This window comes from Papio anubis, chromosome 7 (assembly GCF_008728515.1).
Source record: "Papio anubis isolate 15944 chromosome 7, Panubis1.0, whole genome shotgun sequence".
NCBI classification, from domain to species: Eukaryota; Metazoa; Chordata; class Mammalia; order Primates; family Cercopithecidae; genus Papio; species Papio anubis.
Window position 1 is genome coordinate 89,276,161 of NC_044982.1, and position 19,888 is coordinate 89,296,048.

Below are 19,888 nucleotides of genomic sequence, written 5' to 3' on the forward strand. Positions count from 1 at the left end.
CCAGGATTCTGAAATTGTGTTTAATCTACAGATCAATCTGGGAAGAAATGACATCTTGACAATACTGAGTCTTGAAATCCATTAACATGATGTATCTATCTATTCATCTAGGTCCTCTTTTCTTTCTTTCATCAGTGTTTTGCAGTTTTCAACATACAGACTGTGTAGATATTTTGTCACAATTGTACCTAGATGTTTCTTTTCTTTCCTTTAGTTAGGGTTTTTTTGTTTAGTTTGTTTTTTCAATTTCAAATTCCAATTGTTCACTGCTGGCATATAATCGATTTTTATATACTAACTTTGTACCCTGAGACCTTGCTAAACTCACTGATTGGTCCGAGGATTTTTGTAATTTCTTTATATTTTTCTACATTAAAGAATGTATCTTCTGTGAATAGAGAAAGTTCAATTTCTCTCTTCCCGATATATATATGCATTTTATTCATTAATTTTTGCCTAACTGTACTGGCTAGGACTTTTACTACCATGGTAAATATGACTGGTGAGAAAAAAAATATCATTACCTAGCTCCAAACACTAGCAGACTCAGTGCTTTCCCCTTATAAAGTATTTTAGCTGGATATTTTTTGTAGATGCTCTTTATTAATTTCCCTTCTATTACTAGCTCAATGAGATTCTTTTTGTTTAATCATGAATAGATGTTGAATTGTTAACATCGTGATTATACTAATGAATTTTCAAATGTAGACTCAGCCTTGCATTCCTGGGATAAAACCAACTTGGTCTTGATATATTATCCTTTTTATTTATTGCTCAATTTACTTTTTACTGTTTTGTGTCTAGAGTTCATGAGGAATATGGATTTGTAGATTTTTTTTTTCTTGTGTTGCCTTATTTTGGTTTTGCACTGGGGTAATGCTGACCTAAAAAAAATAAGTTGGAAAGTGTTCTCTCCTAATTTTTTCTGAAAGAGACTGTATAGAACTGGTATCACTTCTTTTGTAAATGTTTGGCAGAATTTGCCAGTTAAATCATATGGGTCTGGAGTTTTCTTTTGTGAAAGGTTTTTAAACTAGGAATTCTGTTTTTAAAATAGTTACTATTCAAGTTAACTATTTCTTCTTCAATGAGTTTAGTACTTCCTTGGTAGTTTGTATCTTTCCCAGAATTTGCCCATTTCATCTAAGCTATTAAATCTATTAGAACAGAGACGCTTACAGTATTCTTTCAGTGTCTTTTGGGTAATGTATCTGTTCATATTCTTGATACTGATAACCTACCTGGGTCTTCTCTTTTCCATTGGTCAGCTTGGATAGAGGTTTATCAATTCTATTACCTTTTTTAAAAAAAAGTTTTTGGTTTGCTTTTGTTTTCCTGTTTTAAATTCATTAATTGCTGCTCTTTTTCCTTTCTTCTGCTTGATTTGGGTTAAGTTTGCTCTTCTTTTTTGTTTCTTAAAGTAAAAGCTTAGATTACTGATTTGGGATCCCTCTTTTCAAATATAGGCATTTGTTGCTATAAATCTCCCCTCATCACTACTCTAGTTGGGCCTCAAAATTTTGATGCTGTATTTTCATTTTCATTCAGCTATACGTATTTTTAAATTTCCTTTGAGATTTCTTCTCTGTTCCTTGGGTTAAAGTATATTGTTTAATGTCTAAATATATGGCCATTTTCCTACTTTCTGTTATTGACTTCTAGTTTGATTTCCTTTTGGCCAGAGAATATAACATGTATAATTTCAATTCACTGAAACTTGCCAGTTTGTTTCCTGGCACAGGATATAGTCTATCTTGGTGAATGTTCCATGTGCTCTTGTGAAAAATGTGTGTTCTGCTGTTGTTGACTGACATGTTCTATAAATGTCTCTTAGGTCATGTTGGTCAAGTGTTGCTCAGATCATCTAGACTCTTACTGATTTTTCTGCCTACTTGTTCTATCAGTTACTGAGAGGGATGTTGAAATCTCCAACTACAATTGTGGATTTTTCTACTCACCTTTTAGTTCTATCAGTATTCACTTTATGTATTTTGAAGGTTGTTGTTAGGTGCATAAACATTAAAGACAGTTATTTCTTGGAAAGTGGACTAGGTCACATCCCTCTTTATTGCTGATAGTTTTCCTTGTTGTGAAGCCTACATTGTCTGAAATTAACAGGTCTGCTTTACCTTTCGTTTTGGTGTTTGCAACAGTAAATTTTCTCCCTTCTTTTACCTATGTCTTTATATTTAAAGTGGATTTCTTGTAGGCAGCAATTTTGTTTTTTTTTTCTTGAGACGGAGTTTCACTCTTATTGCTCAGGCTGGAGTGCAATGGCACAATCTTGGCTCACTGCAACCTCTGCCTCCAGGGTTCAAGAGATTCTCCTGCCTCAACCTCCCAAGTAGCTGGGATTACAGGCATGCACCACCATGCCCAGCTAATTTTGTATTTTTAGTAGAGACGGGGTTTCTCCATGTTGGTCAGGCTGGTCTCAAACTCCCAATCTCAGGTGATCTGCCTGCCTCAGCCTCCCAAAGTGCTGGGATTACAGGCATGAGTCACCACAGTACTTTTTAAGACAAAAAAAAAAAAAAAAAAACCACACACAAATCTGATGATCTTTTAACTGATGTGTTCTCATCACATTCAATGTGATTATTTATATGACTGAATTAAAATCTACCTTTATGTTGCTTTTTGTTTGTCTTCTTTTCGTCCATTTCTTGGGCTACTTAGTAGAGCATTTTTTATATTTCTATTTTATCTCTTCTATTGACTTATTTAAAGTCAATAGAATGACTTCTTTAAAATTTTCTTCTGTATCTGCACTAGGGTTTACAATATATATCTTTAATCACCTTGAGTTCTTCTTCAAATAATATTTACATCATGTAGAGTCAATTCCTCCCTCCCATCTTTTATTGTCATATATTTAATTTTGACATGTGCTACAGAAACAAAATACACTGTTACTATTTTTGCCTTATATAGTCAGATACCTTTTGGAGCAATTAAAAAGAGGGAAAGCACTTGGATCGTGGTTTCTTTTATACTCCATAAAAATAAATTAATGTTCCTTGGAGAAATGCCTGATTCTAGGACTGGTGCAGAAAACACACAAGATCAGCCTAGAACATATTATAGTGCCAGAAAATAAAAAAGCACCCATTTCCCCTAAAAAATAAAAAAATAAATAAATAAAAACCCACAAAAATAAGGATATATACAGGAATCAAGCAGACAGCCCTCAAAAGCTGAAGCTAGAACAAAGCAACAGAAAAACGTGGTACTGCATTATAAACCAAAGTATTAAAATAAATGCCCACGAGTCCATATTGATAGAAATAAATGGTTGAATAAATGAGAGAGAAGAGATACATCTCCTGTGCAGAAGAATTCCAAATAACTTATGTAGATATCCTTCTCTTAAGAAAACTCCCCACTCCTTAAAAGTGTGGGCTGAACATGGTAATTTCCTACCCAAAGGCTATAGTATGAAAAGCAGAAGAGTAACTTTACAGAAAAGAAACCTGTTAAACACCTGTTAAACATCAGCCAAGTGACCAAATTAACATCAGCAATAGTTATGACGATACAGGCTGGTCATCCCAAATCTGAAAATCTGAAATCTGAAATGCTCCAAGATCCAAAACCTGTTGAGCACCAACGTGTACTCATTGGATCATTTTGGATTTCAGATTTTTGGATTTGGGATGCTCTACTTATTAGTATAAGGGAAATATTCCAAAACCTGAAAAAATCTGAAATCTGGACTACTTCTGGTCCTGAGTATTTCAGATAAGGGATAATAAATGTAGTAGGCACTCTTGATACGATGTGACGAAAATGGCATCTTAATTCTATGGCCTACCTCCCTCAAACCAACAACCACAGGCTAAGCATGAGAAAAACATCAGACAAATCTTAACTAAGAGACATTCTATAAAAATACCTGACTAGTACTCCTCAAAACTGTCAAGGTCATTAAAGCAAGGAAAGTCTTAGAAACTCTCACAGTCAAGAGGAGGCTAAAGAGACATGATTGCTAAATGTAATGTGGTATCCTGGATTGGATCCTAGAATAGAAAAAGACACAAGGTTAAAAATAAATAAATCTGAATAAAGTGCGAATTTCAGTTAATAACAACATATCAGTACTGGTTCAATAGTGGTGACAAATATACCATACTAATGTTAATGACAGAAAAAAACTATGTGTGGGGTATATGAAAACTTTCTGTACTATCTTTGCAATCTTTCTATAAATCTAAAATTGTTCTAAAAATAAAACGTTTATAAAATGTAGGGAAAACCAGATTTTATTTGTCTTCATTTATTGCATTTCCACTGTTCAGGTCTTTGTGTAGACTCAAGTTTTTGCTGGGATCAGAGTCCTTTAACATTTTTTGTAGAGCAGGTCTGCTGGCAATAAATTCCCCCGACTTTTGTTTGAGGAAATCGTCATTTCTCAAAGATATTTTTGGTGGGTAGAGAATTTTGGGGTGAGAGGAATTTTTTAAAAATTTCAGCACGTTAAATGTTACTCCCCTTTTCTTGCTTGCATAGTTTAGTTTGTGAATTAAAAAGTACGGTACTAATCCTTGTTTTTCTGTATACAATATATCTCTTCTCTAAGATTATTCTCTTGATCTTTTGCTTTTAGCAGTCTGAGAGTGAGAGTGTGTGTGCGTATGCGTGTGTGTGTGTGTTGGCAGTGGTATTTATCCTGCTTGGTACTGGTTATGTTTTAAAATATTACTCCTAATCTGTTCTCTCTTGTCTTTTTGGAAGTCCAATTATAAATATGTTATGCCATTTGATAATGGCGCATAGCTCTTGGATACTTCATTCTGTTTTTTGTCTTGTTTTCACTCTTCTCTTTGTATTTCAGCATGGGTAATTCCTACTAATAGACCTACAGGTTTTTCCCTCCTGTTAAGCTATTAGTGCAAGACTCCAGTTAATTTCATTAGAAGCTGGGCCAGGTTTGAGCCTTACTGTTGCTCTGGTTACCATCAGGGCACCTACCACAAGCTTCATATCCCTCTGGGGGTGGGGATCTATCTGCATGCCAGATTTTCCCCTAGTGACTGCTCCACTCTCAGCTTTAAGTCATCCCCTCTCTTGTTGTGCCTCAGGCTGTGGCCTTCTCAGTCATCCTGCCACTCTCCTGGCGTTGCTCCATACCGAGCATGTCTTCCTGTTCCTTCACCACTGGCTGAAGATATTTTGCCTTTTCCATTAAACAGGATTTCAACAGTGCCCTAAGAGTGATAATGTTTGTTGTTCGTCGTCTTAGAGTTTAAAGCTTTTGTTCCATATTAGAGAAAGAAGACAAAAAGATCCAGGCAAAACTTTTTGCCCCTAGTGTAGAGCTACTCTTCCCCTCTCCCAGTTGTGTACCACAGCGAGACCTTTGCAGGAGCTTCTGAGCACCCCACGGGATTCATGGAGAAAAAAGTCTACAAGAGAACACAGACTCACCCTGTTTTATACTGCAGCCCCCAGGAGTTTCACACAGTTCTGTCAGTGTACACCTGGTCTCCAGCAATTCACCAATCACCCTAGCTTAACTCTTACTATCTGTGTCTTGCCTAATGCTCAAATGTCATCTCTCCTCACAGTATCTTTGACTCTGGAGCATCTGGGCCAGTTGGTTGCCCTGAAATCTCAGTACTATAATGAGTTCAAGGAAAACTATGAACTTTCTGTATATCCAAGTTTTTTTAATTGTAAGGCTGGGAGTGACTGTTTCCAGACTTCTGTATCGCCAAATAAAAAAGTACTTGTTTTTTGACCTGGACTATAAGACTTAAAGAGATTTGGTCCTGGCTCTATTTTGAACTATCTTGGACAAGTAATAACCTTTAACTCAGTTTCCTAATCTCTACCTTGCAATGATCACAAGCTAACTGAGAATTAAATGAGACAGTATACACATGAAGGTGTTTTGGAATCTATAAAGCATTATACCAATGTGGAATTATTATCTAAGCCTGATAGCATCACTTTCACTTAGCAAAAACTCTAATGGTGAGTTTAGCAACTGCTCAGTAGAGAGAACACCTGGCATATCATTTAGTATGCTAGCAGTCAAACAGTTGCTAAACTAAGAGATTTTAAAACTTGATTATACATTCCAGTTTTTTTTCTACAAGAGGCTAAGGGGGATAAATATATTGTCCTGTTCTTTATAAACAGACTTAAGACTCAAAAACAAATGAGACCAGAACCCTAAAGCCATCATCAAGGAGTGGAATAGAGGCTACCTGCATTCTTTATACAGTTAAATAGAAAGGTTATTTGAGAAGGAATAAGCAAATAAAATTAATTGGAGAATAACTCACTCAAGTTTGTGTGCATTCTTCCCTATCCTACAATAGTTCTGTGGTATGCAGAATTTTTTTTTTTTGAGACAGTGTCTTGCTCTGTCACCCAGGCTGGAGTGCAGTGGTATGATCTCGGCTTACTGCAATCTCCACCTCCTGGGTTCAAGTGATTCTCCTACCTCAGCCTCCTGAGTAGCTGGGATTACAGGCACACACCACCACACCCAGCTAATTTTTGTATTTTTAGTAGAGATGGGGTTTCACAATGTTGCCTAGGCTGGTCTTGAACTCCTGACCTCAGGTGATCCGCCCAGCCTGGCATCCCAACGTGCTGGGATTACAGATGTAAGCCACTGTACCCTGCCTGGTATGCAGAATTTTCTAACTAATAGTTTAGTGCTTCTCTCACAGAAAAGCATGTTTAATTGATTAATGAAAGTATACAAAGTACAGCGAATAAATAACTCATGTTTAATATTTCTAGCCTGGTAAAATTAAAATTAAACATAGTAATCTCTAAAAGTGTTACATATTAATGGGGTACATGTGAATATTTGTTACATTCATAGAATGTGTAATGATCAAAGTCAGGGTATTTGGGGTATCTATTACCTTGAGTATTTATACTTTCTATTTGTTGGGAACATTTCAAGTCCTCTCTTCTAGCTACTCAGAAATATACTCCATCTGCAATGTTGCTAACTATAGTCACTCTTCTCTCCTATCAAATACAGGGGTATATTTGTTGTATCTAAGTGGATGTTTTTACCCACGAATCAACCTCTCTTCATCCCATCTCCCACCCACACACCCTTCCCAGCCTCTGCTATCATTCTATTTTCTGTCTCTACAAGATCAATTTTGTTAGGTCTCATTCACATATGAGTAAGATCATGCAGTATCTATCTTTCTGTGCCTGGCTTATTTCACTTAATAACCTCCAGTTCCAACCATGTTCATATTTAGCTTTAATTTTAAATAACCGTTAAGCAAATTTCCATAATCTGATTTTTGTGTATTTGAAATAGACTTGTCTCTTCAAATACTAATTTCGAATGGAAATATTTGTTAGGAATAGGTGTAGATTCTATGGTGGCACAGAAAATTCCAAAGGAAGCTACAGACTGACTATGTATAAAATACATGTTTTAAAGAATGAAGTTGAAGAAAGGTTCAACTTACTAGTGGAGGCATCATGCCCTTGCTTGAAGGGGGGATGACAACTCGAAGATCTGGTTTTCTACTGTTCATTCCAAGATTACCACCACCTGGTGGAGGGGGAGACTTCGTAGGCATGACTTTGCCTAAACTATTTGCACCAGTAGTTCCAATCAAATTTGGAGAAGCTCTTGAGTTTACAAATCCATTCCCTGGGGGGAAAAATATCATTCAATTATGTGAGAAGAGTTATTAAAACACTTTGGCACAAACAAAGTTTTCCCCAGTCTGAGTTGCAAATAAATTTTATAACAAAACTCACTACACGTTTGAGTATCCCTTATCCGAAATGCTTCGGACCAGAAGTGTTTCTGATTTTGGAATACTTGTATAACATACTTAAGGGCTGAGCATCCCTAAACCTGAAAATCCAAAATCCTCCAATTAACACTTCTTCTAAGAATCACATCAGTGCTCAAAGTGTTTCAGATTTTAGAGCAGTTTGTATTGGGATACTCAACCTGTGGTAACTAATGAAGTATCTTTGGATATTTTAAAAATAAGCAGAGGAAGACAAGCAAAGTCTGAAATACATATAAAGCTTAAGACTAATGACACTTGTACAGCATTACTGCTTGGATTTGCTAAGAGAGATTTAAAACACAACACATTTCTGGCCGGGTGCGGTGGCTCACACCTGTAATCCCAGCACTTCGGGATGCCGAGGAGGGCGAATCACTTGAGGTCAGGTGTTTGAGACCAGCTTGGCCAACACGTTGAAACTGTCTCTATTAATAATACAAAAATTAGCCGGGCATGGTGGCGCACGCCTGTGATCCCAGCTACCTGGGAGGCTGAGGCAGGAGAATTGCTTGAAGCCGGGAGACAGAGGTTGCAGTGAGCTGAGATCATGCCCCTGCACTACAGCCTGGGTGACAGTGTGAAACTGTATTTCAAAGAAACAAAAGATCACATTTCTAACAGGGCATCTCATTTAGTCTCATTTTAGGGACTAAAATAATGGAGGTATTATAGAAAATGTCTGAGAACAGCCTATTCAATCACTCTTGTGAGAGCAAAGGCACTGCTACTACTAAGTTCTGAGTAGTGAACTAGGTACAGAGTAACTTCTTAACTGTAGCTTATTCAGCACTCATTTCTAATGCCTCATTTTCACCAAGTACTTCTTCCTTATGGCTCTACTTCACTGGTTCTGTTTTTTCAGCTTCATTGAGGTCCTTATTAAATATTTCTGATTTATCTCACGTTAATCATCTTATTCCTATTTTTAAACTTTCCCTGACAGAACCTTCCATCTCTCTTAGATGAAATGAGGAAACAGGCATATTGTGATATATGTTCTATGTATATAATACTTTTGGGAACCAGTTGAGATATAAATAAATATGAAACCATCCTGTTTTCATGAATACTGTAGTCAGTCATTCTACTTCTTCCCATGTGTAGCAACCACGTGGACTGGGTGGGGCTGACTCTCTGCAACCCTCTCTCCAACCCCCAGATGAACTTAGTGACAGGCATTTGACTCAGGTCATTCTCGTTCACCACAGTGACTGGATGTGGTAATGACCAATCAGAACCCGGGTAAAACAATTGTTCCATGACTGTCAGGGAGGCTCCCACATTCCCCAAACTGTGCCTGAGAAAGCATTTTATTCTTTTTTTTTTTTTTTTTTGAGACAGAGTCTTGCTCTGTCATCCAGGCTGGAGTGCAGTGGAGCGATCTCTGCTCACTACAAGCTCCGCATCCGCGGTTCACACCATTCTCCTGCCTCAGCCTCCTGAGTAGCTGCGACTACAGGTGCCCACCACCATGCCCGGCTAATGTTTTGTATTTTTAGCAAAGACAGGGTTTCACCACGTTAGCCAGGATGGTCTCGATCTCCTGACCTCATGATCTGCCCACCTCGGCCTTCCAAAGTGCTGGGATTACAGGCGTGAGCCAATGCATCCGGCCAGCATCTTATTCTTAAGTCATTTTGGGACTCAGAAGAAAGCCGGAATGAGGAAAAAGCTGATACAAAAAGGAGAACAGCAAACAAATGATGTAAAAGCCCTGATTAAACCGTGCTTGTAGTCTGTACCACTTCTGGATCTTTCAGTTACATGTAAGTTAACACATCCCCTATACAATTTAAGCCTGAGGTAGTTTTCTGTTAGTTGCAACTGATAGTATCCTAATAGAAATAGCTACTATTCACCAGTTTCCAGTCCAACAGCAGAGATAATGACACAAATAAAAAGTAGATAAGTAACCAGTGTACAGAAACATATAATGTGAATTTATAAAACAGAGACTACAGTGTGGTATTTCAATTTCAAAGTAAATCACAAATAAAGCAGGGAAGAATAAAAGAATAAGTGTTTATTACGAAGCTGGCAAAGAACAAAATATTCAGAATAGTGAGCCAGAGGTTCCTGATAAGCCAAACAGGCCTCTTATGTTCTCTGGGTAGGACTCAGCATTCACATGTCCTTAAGACTAGCAACTGTCTAAAATCAGGAAACATAGAAGTACCTTTACTATCTGGAAATCTAAAAAATTCAAACATCTATTATGTATACAGTACTGTGCCCCTGGGAGGGTATATGTAGAGAAGCCATAAAAAGCCTATACAGGTCTTCAAGGAGCTTTTCATCTAGTTAGCAAGAACAGGCATATCACATAGGCATGAATTATACTTACAATATGGGCAAACTAGACGTAACCAAACAAAATTTACAATGAGATAGAAAGCACTGATCACAAATATATCAGCTTAATTAGGAAAGCCTTTGTGGGATTAACTACTGAGCAGTCTGAAATGACAGAAGAAGAAAAGAGAAGGCAGGCATTATGGATAAATGTGAGAAAAATATGTTAAAGCATGAATGAACAAGGTGTGAGTGAGGAATGGCAGAGCAGATAAGCCTGGAGAATCCACAGCTTCAGGGACCATCAGAAGCAAAGGGTAGCTGTATTTGTTCTGCTCCTTTCATTCTAGTATAAAGAAAAAAAGAAAACTTCAGAATTCACGAAAAATAAGCAGACACTAGATGTTACAAATACACACATACCCACACACTCCTGTATTAATACACATGCAAGGACTAACAAAAACTGAGTGTCTGCTGTGTGCTTAACACTGGCCTAAAACTCGTCCTAATAATCTCATCCTGACAAGACTGCATTCTGAGAAATAAAATGGTTTGCCCCGGGGTCAGATGTGGTGGCTGATACCTATAATCTCAGAACTTTGGGAGACTGAGGTGGGCAGATTGCTTGAGCCCAGTTCAAAACCAGCCTGGGCAACATGGTGAAACCCCATCTCTACAAAAAAAAAAAAAAAAAAAAAAAAAAAAAAAGAAAAGAAAGAAAAATTAATAGGGCATGGTGGTGTACACCTCTAGTCCCAGCTACTAAGGAGGCTGAGTCAGCCCAGGAGGCAGAGGTTGCAGTGAGCCAAGATCACACCACCACATTCCAGCCTGGGTGACAGAATTAACCCAATCAAATAAAGACAAATTAAAAAAAAAAATCAAAAAACAAAAATGAACAAAGCCTCCAAAAAATTTGAGATTATGCTAAACAGCCAAACCTAAGAATAACCGGTGTTCTTGAGGAAGAAGAGAAATCTAAAAGTCTGGAAAACATATTTGAGAAAATAACTGAGGAAAACTTCCCTGGCCTCACTGGAGATCTAGAAATCCAAACACAAAAAGCTCAAAGAAGACCTGGGAAATTCATAGCAAAAAGATCTTCACCCAGGCACACAGTAATCAGATTACCTCAAGTGAAGACAAAGGGAAGAATATTAAGAGCTGAGAGGCAAAAGCATCAGGTAACCAACAAAGGAAAACTTATCAGATTAACAGCCGATTTCTCCTCAGAAACCCTACAAGCCAGAAGAGATTGGGGTCCTATCTTTAGCTTCCTCAAACAAAATAATTGCTGGCCATGAGTTTTGTATCCAGCAAAGTTAAGCTTCATAAATTAAGAAGAGATAAAGTCTTTTTCAGACAAACAAATGCTGAGAGAATTCACCACTACCAAGCCAGCACAACTAAGAAATGCTAAAAGGAGTTCTAAATCTTGAAACAAAACCTGAAAATACACCCTCCTTTAATCATAAATCTCACAGGGCCCATAAAACAAGAACACAATGAAAAAAAAAGTATTCAGGCAACAACTAACACAATGAATAAAATAGTACCTCACATCTCAATATTAACGTTGAATGTAAATGGCCTAAATGTTCCACTTAAAAGATACAGAATGGCAGAATGGTTAAAAATACACCAACCAAGTATCTGCTGTCTTCAAGACACTTACCTAACACATAAAGACTCACATAAAGTAAAGGGGTGGAAAAAGATACTAGAAAATCTAGAGGAGGTGGATACATTCCTGGAAATACATAACCTGCCTAGGTTAAATAAAGAAGAAATAAAACTCTGCATGGAACAATAACAAGTAGCGAGACTGAAACAATAATTTTAAAAACTGCCAACACCACCACCAAAAAGTCCAGGACCAGATGAATTCAGAGTTGAATTCTATCAGGCATTCAAAGAAGAACTGGTACCAATCTTACTAAACTATTCCAAAAGATAGAGAAAGAGAAAATCCTCCCTAAATCATTTTATGAAGCCAGTATCACCCTAATACCAAAACCAGGAAAGGATATAACAAAAGTAAACTACAGACCAATATCCCTGATGAGCACAGGTGCAGAAATCCTTAACAAAATAACAGCTGACCGAATCCAACAGCATATCAAAAAGATAATACATCATGATCAAGTGGGTTTCATACTAGGGATGCAGGGGTGTGTTTAACATACACAAGTCAATAAGCAAAACTGGCACAGAAGGGACATATCTCAAGGTAATAAAAGCCATCTATGACATTTTTACTAGAGTCAGTAAAGTTCCAGGACACAAAATCAATGTACACAAATCAGCAGCACTGCTATACATCAACAATGACCAAGCTGAGAATCAAATCAAGAACTCAATCCCTTTGCAACAGGCGCAAAAAATTAACATATCTAACCAAGGAGGTGAAAAATTTCTACAAGGAAAACTACAAACCACTGCTGAAAGAAACCACAGATGACACAAATGGAAACACATCTCATGCTCATGGATGGGTAGAATCAATATTGTGAAAATGATCATAATGCCAAAGCAATCTACAAATTTAAAGCAATTCCCATCAAAATACCACCATCATTCTTCACAGAACTAGGGGGAAAAAATCTTAAAATTCACATGGAACCAAAAAAGCCTGCATAGCCGAAGCAAGACTAAGCAAAAAAAAAAAAAAAAAAAATCTGGAGGCACCATATTATTTCATTTCAAACTACACTACAAGACTATAGTTACCAGAAAAGTGTGGTACTGGTATAAACACAGGCACACAGACCAATGGAACAGAATAGAGAACCCAGAAACACAGCCAAATACTTACAGCCAACTGATCTTCAACAAAGCAAACAAAAACATAAAGTGGGGAAGACACCCTATTCAACAAATGGTGCTGGCATAATAGGCAAGCCACATGTAGAAGAATCATCTCTCATCTTACACAAAAATCAATTCAAGATAAACCAAAGACTTAAATCTAAGACCTGAAACCATAAAAATTCTAGAACATTGGAAAAACTCTTCTAGACATTGGCTTAGACAAAAGGTTCATGATCAAGAACCCAAAAGCAAATATGATAGAGAAAAAATAAATAGACGCGACCTACTTAAACTAAAAAGCTTCTGCAAAGCAAAAGAAATAATCAGCAAACAGACAACCCAGAGAGTGGGAGAAAATCTTCACAAACTATGCATCTGACAAAGGACTAATATCCAGAATCTACAAGGAACTCAAATCAGCCATAAAAAAACAAATAATCCCATCAAAAAGTGGGCACAGGCCATGAATAGACAATTCTCAAATGCAGGTATACAAATTGCCAAAAGACATGTGAAAAAATGCTCAGCATAATTATCAGTGAAATGCAAATCAAAACCACAATGATATACCACCTCACTCCTGCAAGAATAGCCTATTTTAAAAATCAAAACATAATAGATGTTGGCATGGATATGATGAAAAGCAAACACTTATACACTGCTGGTGGGAATGTAAACTAGTATAACCACTAAAGAAAACAGTACAGAGATTCCTTAAAGAACTAAAAGTAGAACTATGGTTTGATTTAGCAATCTCACTACTGGGTCAGAAGAAAAGAAGTCATTATATGAAAAAGACACTAGTGCACACATGTTTATGGCAGCACATTTTGCAATTGTCAAAATATGGAACGAGCCTAAATGTCCATCAACAACAAGTGGATAAAGGAAATGTGATATATATATATGTGTGTGTGTATATATACATACATATGTGTGTATATATACATATATGTATATATGTGTATATATACACATACATATATGTATATATACACATACATATATATATGTACACCATGGACTACTACTACTCAGCCATAAAAAGGAACAAAATAATGGCATTTGCAGCAACCTGGATGGAACGAGAGACCATTATTCTAAGAGAAGTAACTCAGGAATGTAAAACCAAACATCACATGTTTTCACTTACAAGTGGGAGCTAAGCTATGAGGATGCAAAGGCATAAGAAGGATACAATGGACTTTGGGGACTCAAGGAGGAAGGCTGGGAGGGGGTGAGGCATAGAAGACTACACATTGGGTACAGTGTACACTGTTCTGGTGAACTCCAAAATCACTACTAAAGAACTTTTCCATGCAACAAAACACCACTTGTTCCTCGAAAACTATTGAAATAATAATTTTTTTTTTTTTTTTTAAATAAAAGACCCAGGCATGGTAGCTCACAGCTGTAATCCCAGCACTTTGGGAGGCCAAGGTGGGCGGATGACCTGAGGTCATGAGTTGGAGACCAGCCTGGCCAACATGGCAAAACCCCACTAAAAAAAAATGCAAAATTAGAATAGTGGGGGCACGCCCAAGATGGCCGAATACGAACAGCTCCAGCCTCTAGCTCCCAGTGTGAGCGACACAGAAGACGGGTAATTTCTGCATTTTCAACTGAGGTACCAGGTTCATCTCACTGGGGCGTGTTGGACAGCTGGTGCTGGTCCGCGGGTGCAGCCTGACCAGCGAGAGCTGAAGCAGGGCAAGGCATCACCTCACCTGGGAAGCGCAAGGGGGAAGGGAATTCCTTTTCCTAGACAAAGGAAATTGAGACACACAACACCTGGAAAATCGGGTAACTCCCACCCTAATACTGCACTTTACCAAGGGTCTTAGCAAACGGCACACCAGGAGATTATATCCCACACCTGGTCGGGAAGGTCTCATGCCCACAGAGCCTCCCTCATTGCTAGCACAGCAGTCTGAGCTCTAACTGCAAGGCAGTAGCAAGGCTGGGGGAGGGGCGCCCGCCATTGCTGAGGCTTAAGTAGGTAAACAGAGCCGCCAGGAAGCTTGAACTGGGTGGAGCCCACCACAGCTCAAGGAGGCCGGCCTGCCTCTGTAGACTCCACCTCTGAGGACAGGGCATAGTTAAACAAAAAGCAGCAGAAACCGCGGCAGAGGTAAATGTCCCTGTCTGACAGCTTTGAAGAGAGCAGTGGTTCTCCCAGCATGGAGGTTGAGATCTGAGAACGGATACACTGCCTGCTCAACTGGGTCCCTGATCCCTGAGTAGCCTAACTGGGAGACATCCCCCACTAGGGGCAGACCAACACCTCACAACTCACATGTCTGGGTACACCCCTGAGACGAAGCTTCCAGAGCAAGAATCAGACAGCAACACTCACTGTTCAGCAATAATCTATCTTTTGCAGCCTCTACTGCTGATGCCCAGGCAAACACAGTCTGGAGTGGACCTCAAGCAAACTCCAACAGACCTGCAGCTGAGGGTCCTAACTGTTAGAAGGAAAACTAACAAACAGAAAGGACACCCACACAAAAACTCCATCATTACGTCACTATCATCAAAGACCAAAGGCAGATAAAACCACAAAGATGGGGGAAAGCAGTGCAGAAAAGCTGGAAATTCAAAAAATCAGAGCGCATCTCCCTCTCCAAAGGAACGCAGCTCATCGACAGCAACAGAACAAAGCTGGACGGAGAAGGACTTTGACAAGTTGAGAGAAGAAGGCTTCAGTTGATCAAACTTCTCAGAACTAAAGGAGGAACTACGTAACCAGTGCAAAGAAACTAAAAACCTTGAAAAAAGATGTGACGAATGGCCAAATAGAATAACCAACATAGAGAAGTCCTTAAAAGAACTGATAGAGATGAAAACCATAACACTAGAACTACGTGACAAATGCACAAGCTTCAGTAACCGACTCGATCAACTGGAAGAAAGAGTATCAGTCATTGAAGATCAAATGAATGAAATGAAGCGAGAAGAGAAGTGTAGAGAAAAAACAGTAAAAATAAATGAACAAAGCCTCCAAGAAATAGGGGATTATGTGAAAAGACCAAATCTACGTCTGATTGGTGTACCTGAAAGTGACAGGGAAAATGGAACCAAGTTGGAAAACACTCTGTAGGATATTATCCAGGAGAACTTCCTCAACCTAGTAAGGCAGGCCAATATTCAAATTCAGTAAATACAGAGAACACCACAAAGATACTCCTCGAGAAGACCAACTCCAAGACACATAATTGTCAGATTCACCAAAGTTGAAATGAAGGAAAAAATGTTAAGGGCAGCCAGAGAGAAAGGTCGGGTTACCCACAAAGGGAAGCCCATCAGACTAACAACAGCAGATCTCTCGGCAGAAACTCTACAAGCCAGAAGAAAGTGGGGGCCAATATTCAACATTCTTAAAGAAAAGAATTTTCAACCCAGAATTTCATACCAGTCAAACTAAGTTTCATAAGTGAAGGAGAAATAAAATCCTTTACAGATAAACAAATGCTTAGAGATTTTGTCACCACCAGGCCTGCCCTACAAGAGATCCTGAAGGAAGCACTAAACATGGAAAGGAACAACAGGTACTAGCCACTGCAAAAACATGCCAAAATGTAAAGTCCATCAATGCTAGGAAGAAGCCGCATCAACTAACGAGCAAAGTAGCCAGCTAATATCATAATGATAGGATCAAGTTCACACATAACAATATTAACCTTAAATGTAAATGGACTAAACGGTCCAATTAAAAGACAAAGACTGGCAAATTGGATAGAGTCAAGACCCATCAGTTTGCTGTATTCAGGAGACCGATCTCACATGCAGAGACACACATAGGCTCAAAATAAAGGGATGGAGGAAGATCAACCAAGCAAATGGAAAACAAAAAAGCAGGGGTTGCAATCCTGGTCTCTGATAAAACACACTTTAAACTATCAAAGATCAAAAGAGACAGAGAAGGCCATCACATAATGAGAAAGGGATCAATTAATAGGAAAGAGCTAACTATCCTAAATATACATGCACTCAATACAGGAGCACCCAGATTCATAAAGTATGTCCTTAGAGACTTACAAAGATACAATAATAATGGGAGACTTTAACACCCCACTGTCAACATTAAACAGATCAACGGGACAGAAAGTTAACGAGGATATCCAAGAATTGAACTCAACTCTGCACCAAGCAGACCTAATAGACATCTACAGAACTCTCCGCCCCAAATCAACAGAATATACATTCTTCTCAGCACCACATCGCACTTATTTCAAAATTGACCACATAGTTGGAAGTAAAGCACTTCTCAGCAAATGTGAAAGAACAGAAATTATAACAAACTGTCTCTCAGACCACAGTGCAATCAAACTAGAACTCAGGACTAAGAAACTCAATCAAAACTGCTCAAATACATGGAAACTGAACAACCTGCTCCTGAATGACTACTGGGTACATAATGAAATGAAGGCAGAAATAAAGATGTTCTTTGAAACCAATGAGAACAAAGACACAACATACCAGAATCTCTGGTACACATTTAAAGCAGTGTGTAGAGGGAAATTTATAGCACTAAATGCCCACAAGAGAAAGCAGGAAAGACCTAAAATTGACATCCTAACATCACAATTAGAAGAACTAGAGAAGCAAGAGCAAACACATTCAAAAGCTAGAAGAAGGCAAGAAATAATGAAGATCAGAGCAGAACTGAAGGAGATAGAGACACAAAAAACCCTCCAAAAAATCAATGAATTCAGGAGCTGGTTTTTTGAAATGATCAACAAAATTGACAACCGCTAGCAAGACTAATAAAGAAGAGAGAAGAATCAAATAGATGCAATAAAAAATGATAAAGGGAGTATCACCACCGACCCAACAGAAATACAAACTACCATCAGAGAATATTATAAACACCTCTATGCAAATAAACTAGAAAACCTAGAAGAAATGGATAATTTCCTAACACTTACACTCTCCCAAGACTAAACCAGGAAGAAGTTGAATCCCTGAATAGACCAATAACAGGCTCTGAAATTGAGGCAATAATTAATAGCCTACCAACCAACCAAAGTCCAGGACCAGACGGATTCACAGCCGAATTCTACCAGAGGTACAAGGAGGAGTTGGTACCATTCCTTCTGAAACTATTCCAATCAATAGAAAAAGAGGAAATCCTCCCTAACTCATTTTACGAGGCCAACATCATCTTGATACCAAAGCCTGGCAGAGATACAACAAAAAAAGAGAATTTTAGACCAATATCCCTGATGAACATCAATGCAAAAATCCTCAATAAAATACTGGCACACCAAATCCAGCAGCACTTCAAAAAGCTTATCCACCATGATTAAGTGTGCTTCATCCCTGGGATGCAAGGCTGGTTCAACATACGCAAATCAATAAATGTAATCCAGCATATAAACAGAACCCACCATATAAACAGAACCAAAAACAAAAACCACATGATTATCTCAATAGATGCAGAAAAGGCCTTTGACAAAATTCAACAGCCCTTCATGCTAAAAGCTCTCAATAAATTTGGTATTGATGGAACGTATCTCAAAATAGTAAGAGCTATTTATGACAAACCCACAGACAATATCATACTGAATGGGCAAAAACTGGAAGCATTCCCTTTGAAAGCTGGCACAAGACAGCGATGCCCTCTCTCACCACTCCTGTTCAACAGAGTGTTGGAAGTTCTGGCTAGGGCAATCAGTCAAGAGAAAAAAATCAAGGGTATTCAGTTAGGAAAAGAAGAAGTCAAATTGTCCCTGTTTGCAGATGACATGATTGTATATTTAGAAAACCCCACTGTCTCAGCCCAAAATCTCCTTAAGCTGATAAGAAACTTCAGCAAAGTCTCAGGATACAAAATCAATGTGGAAAAATCACAAGCATTCCTATACACCAGTAACAGACAAACAGCCAAATCAAGAATGAACTCCCATTCACAATAGCTTCAAAGAGAATAAAATACCTAGGAATCCAACTCACAAGGGATGTAAAGGACCTCTTCAAGGAGAACTACAAACCACTGCTCAGTGAAATAAAAGAGGACACAAACAAATGGAAGAACATACCATGCTCATGGATAGGAAGAATCAATATTGTGAAAATGGCCATATTGCCCAAGGTAATTTATAGATTCAATGCCAGCTCCATAAAGCTACCCATGACTTTCTTCACAGAATTGGAAAAAACTGCTTTAAAGTTCATAAGGAACGAAAAAAGACCCCGCATTGCCAAGACAATCCTAAGCCAAAAGAACAAAGCTGGAGGCATCACGCTACCTGACTTCAAACTATACTACAAGGCTACAGTAACCGAAACAGCATGGTACTGGTACCAAAACAGAGATATAGACCAATGGAACAGAACAGAGCCCTCAGAAATAATACCACACATCTACAGCCATCTGATCTTTGACAAACCTGACAAAAACAAGAAATGGAGAAAGGATTCCCTATTTAACAAATGGTGCTGGGAAAATTGGCTAGCCATAAGTAGAAAGCTGAAACTGGACCCTTTCCTTACTCCTTATACGAAAATTAATTCAAGATGGATTAGAGGCCGGGCGCGGTGGCTCAAGCCTGTAATCCCAGCACTTTGGGAGGCCGAGGCGGGTGGATCACGAGGTCAGGAGATCGAGACCATCCTGGCTAACATGGTGAAACCCCGTCTCTACTAAAAATACAAAAAACTAGCCGGGTGTGGTGGCAGGCGCCTATAGTCCCAGCTACTAGGAGGCTGAGGCAGGAGAATGGCGTGAACCTGGGAGGCGGAGCTTGCAGTGAGCCGAGATCGTGCCACTGCACTCCAGCCTGGGTGACACAGCGCGAGACTCTGTCTCAAAAAAAAAAAAAAAAAAAAAAAAAAGATGGATTAGAGACTTAAATGTTAGACCTAAAACCATAAAAACCCTAGAAGAAAACCTAGGTAACACTATTCAGGACATAGGCATGGGCAAGGACTTCATGTCTAAAACACCAAAAGCAATGGCAACAAAAGCCATAATTGACAAATGGGAT

At 38.5% G+C, this 19,888-nt stretch overlaps 1 protein-coding gene across 9 annotated transcripts in view; it reads right to left on the minus strand.

Annotated features, from left to right (window-relative positions):
- Positions 1 to 19,888, minus strand: part of MEF2A (myocyte enhancer factor 2A) — a 161,436-nt gene that overhangs the window by 18,642 nt on the left and 122,906 nt on the right. For all 9 annotated transcript variants that reach the window (XM_009210979.4, XM_009210980.4, XM_009210973.4 and 6 more), the window contains one exon: positions 7,455 to 7,642. In XM_009210979.4, coding sequence (XP_009209243.1) covers positions 7,455 to 7,642 — 188 coding nt within the window. The remainder of the gene's footprint in view (positions 1 to 7,454; positions 7,643 to 19,888) is intronic.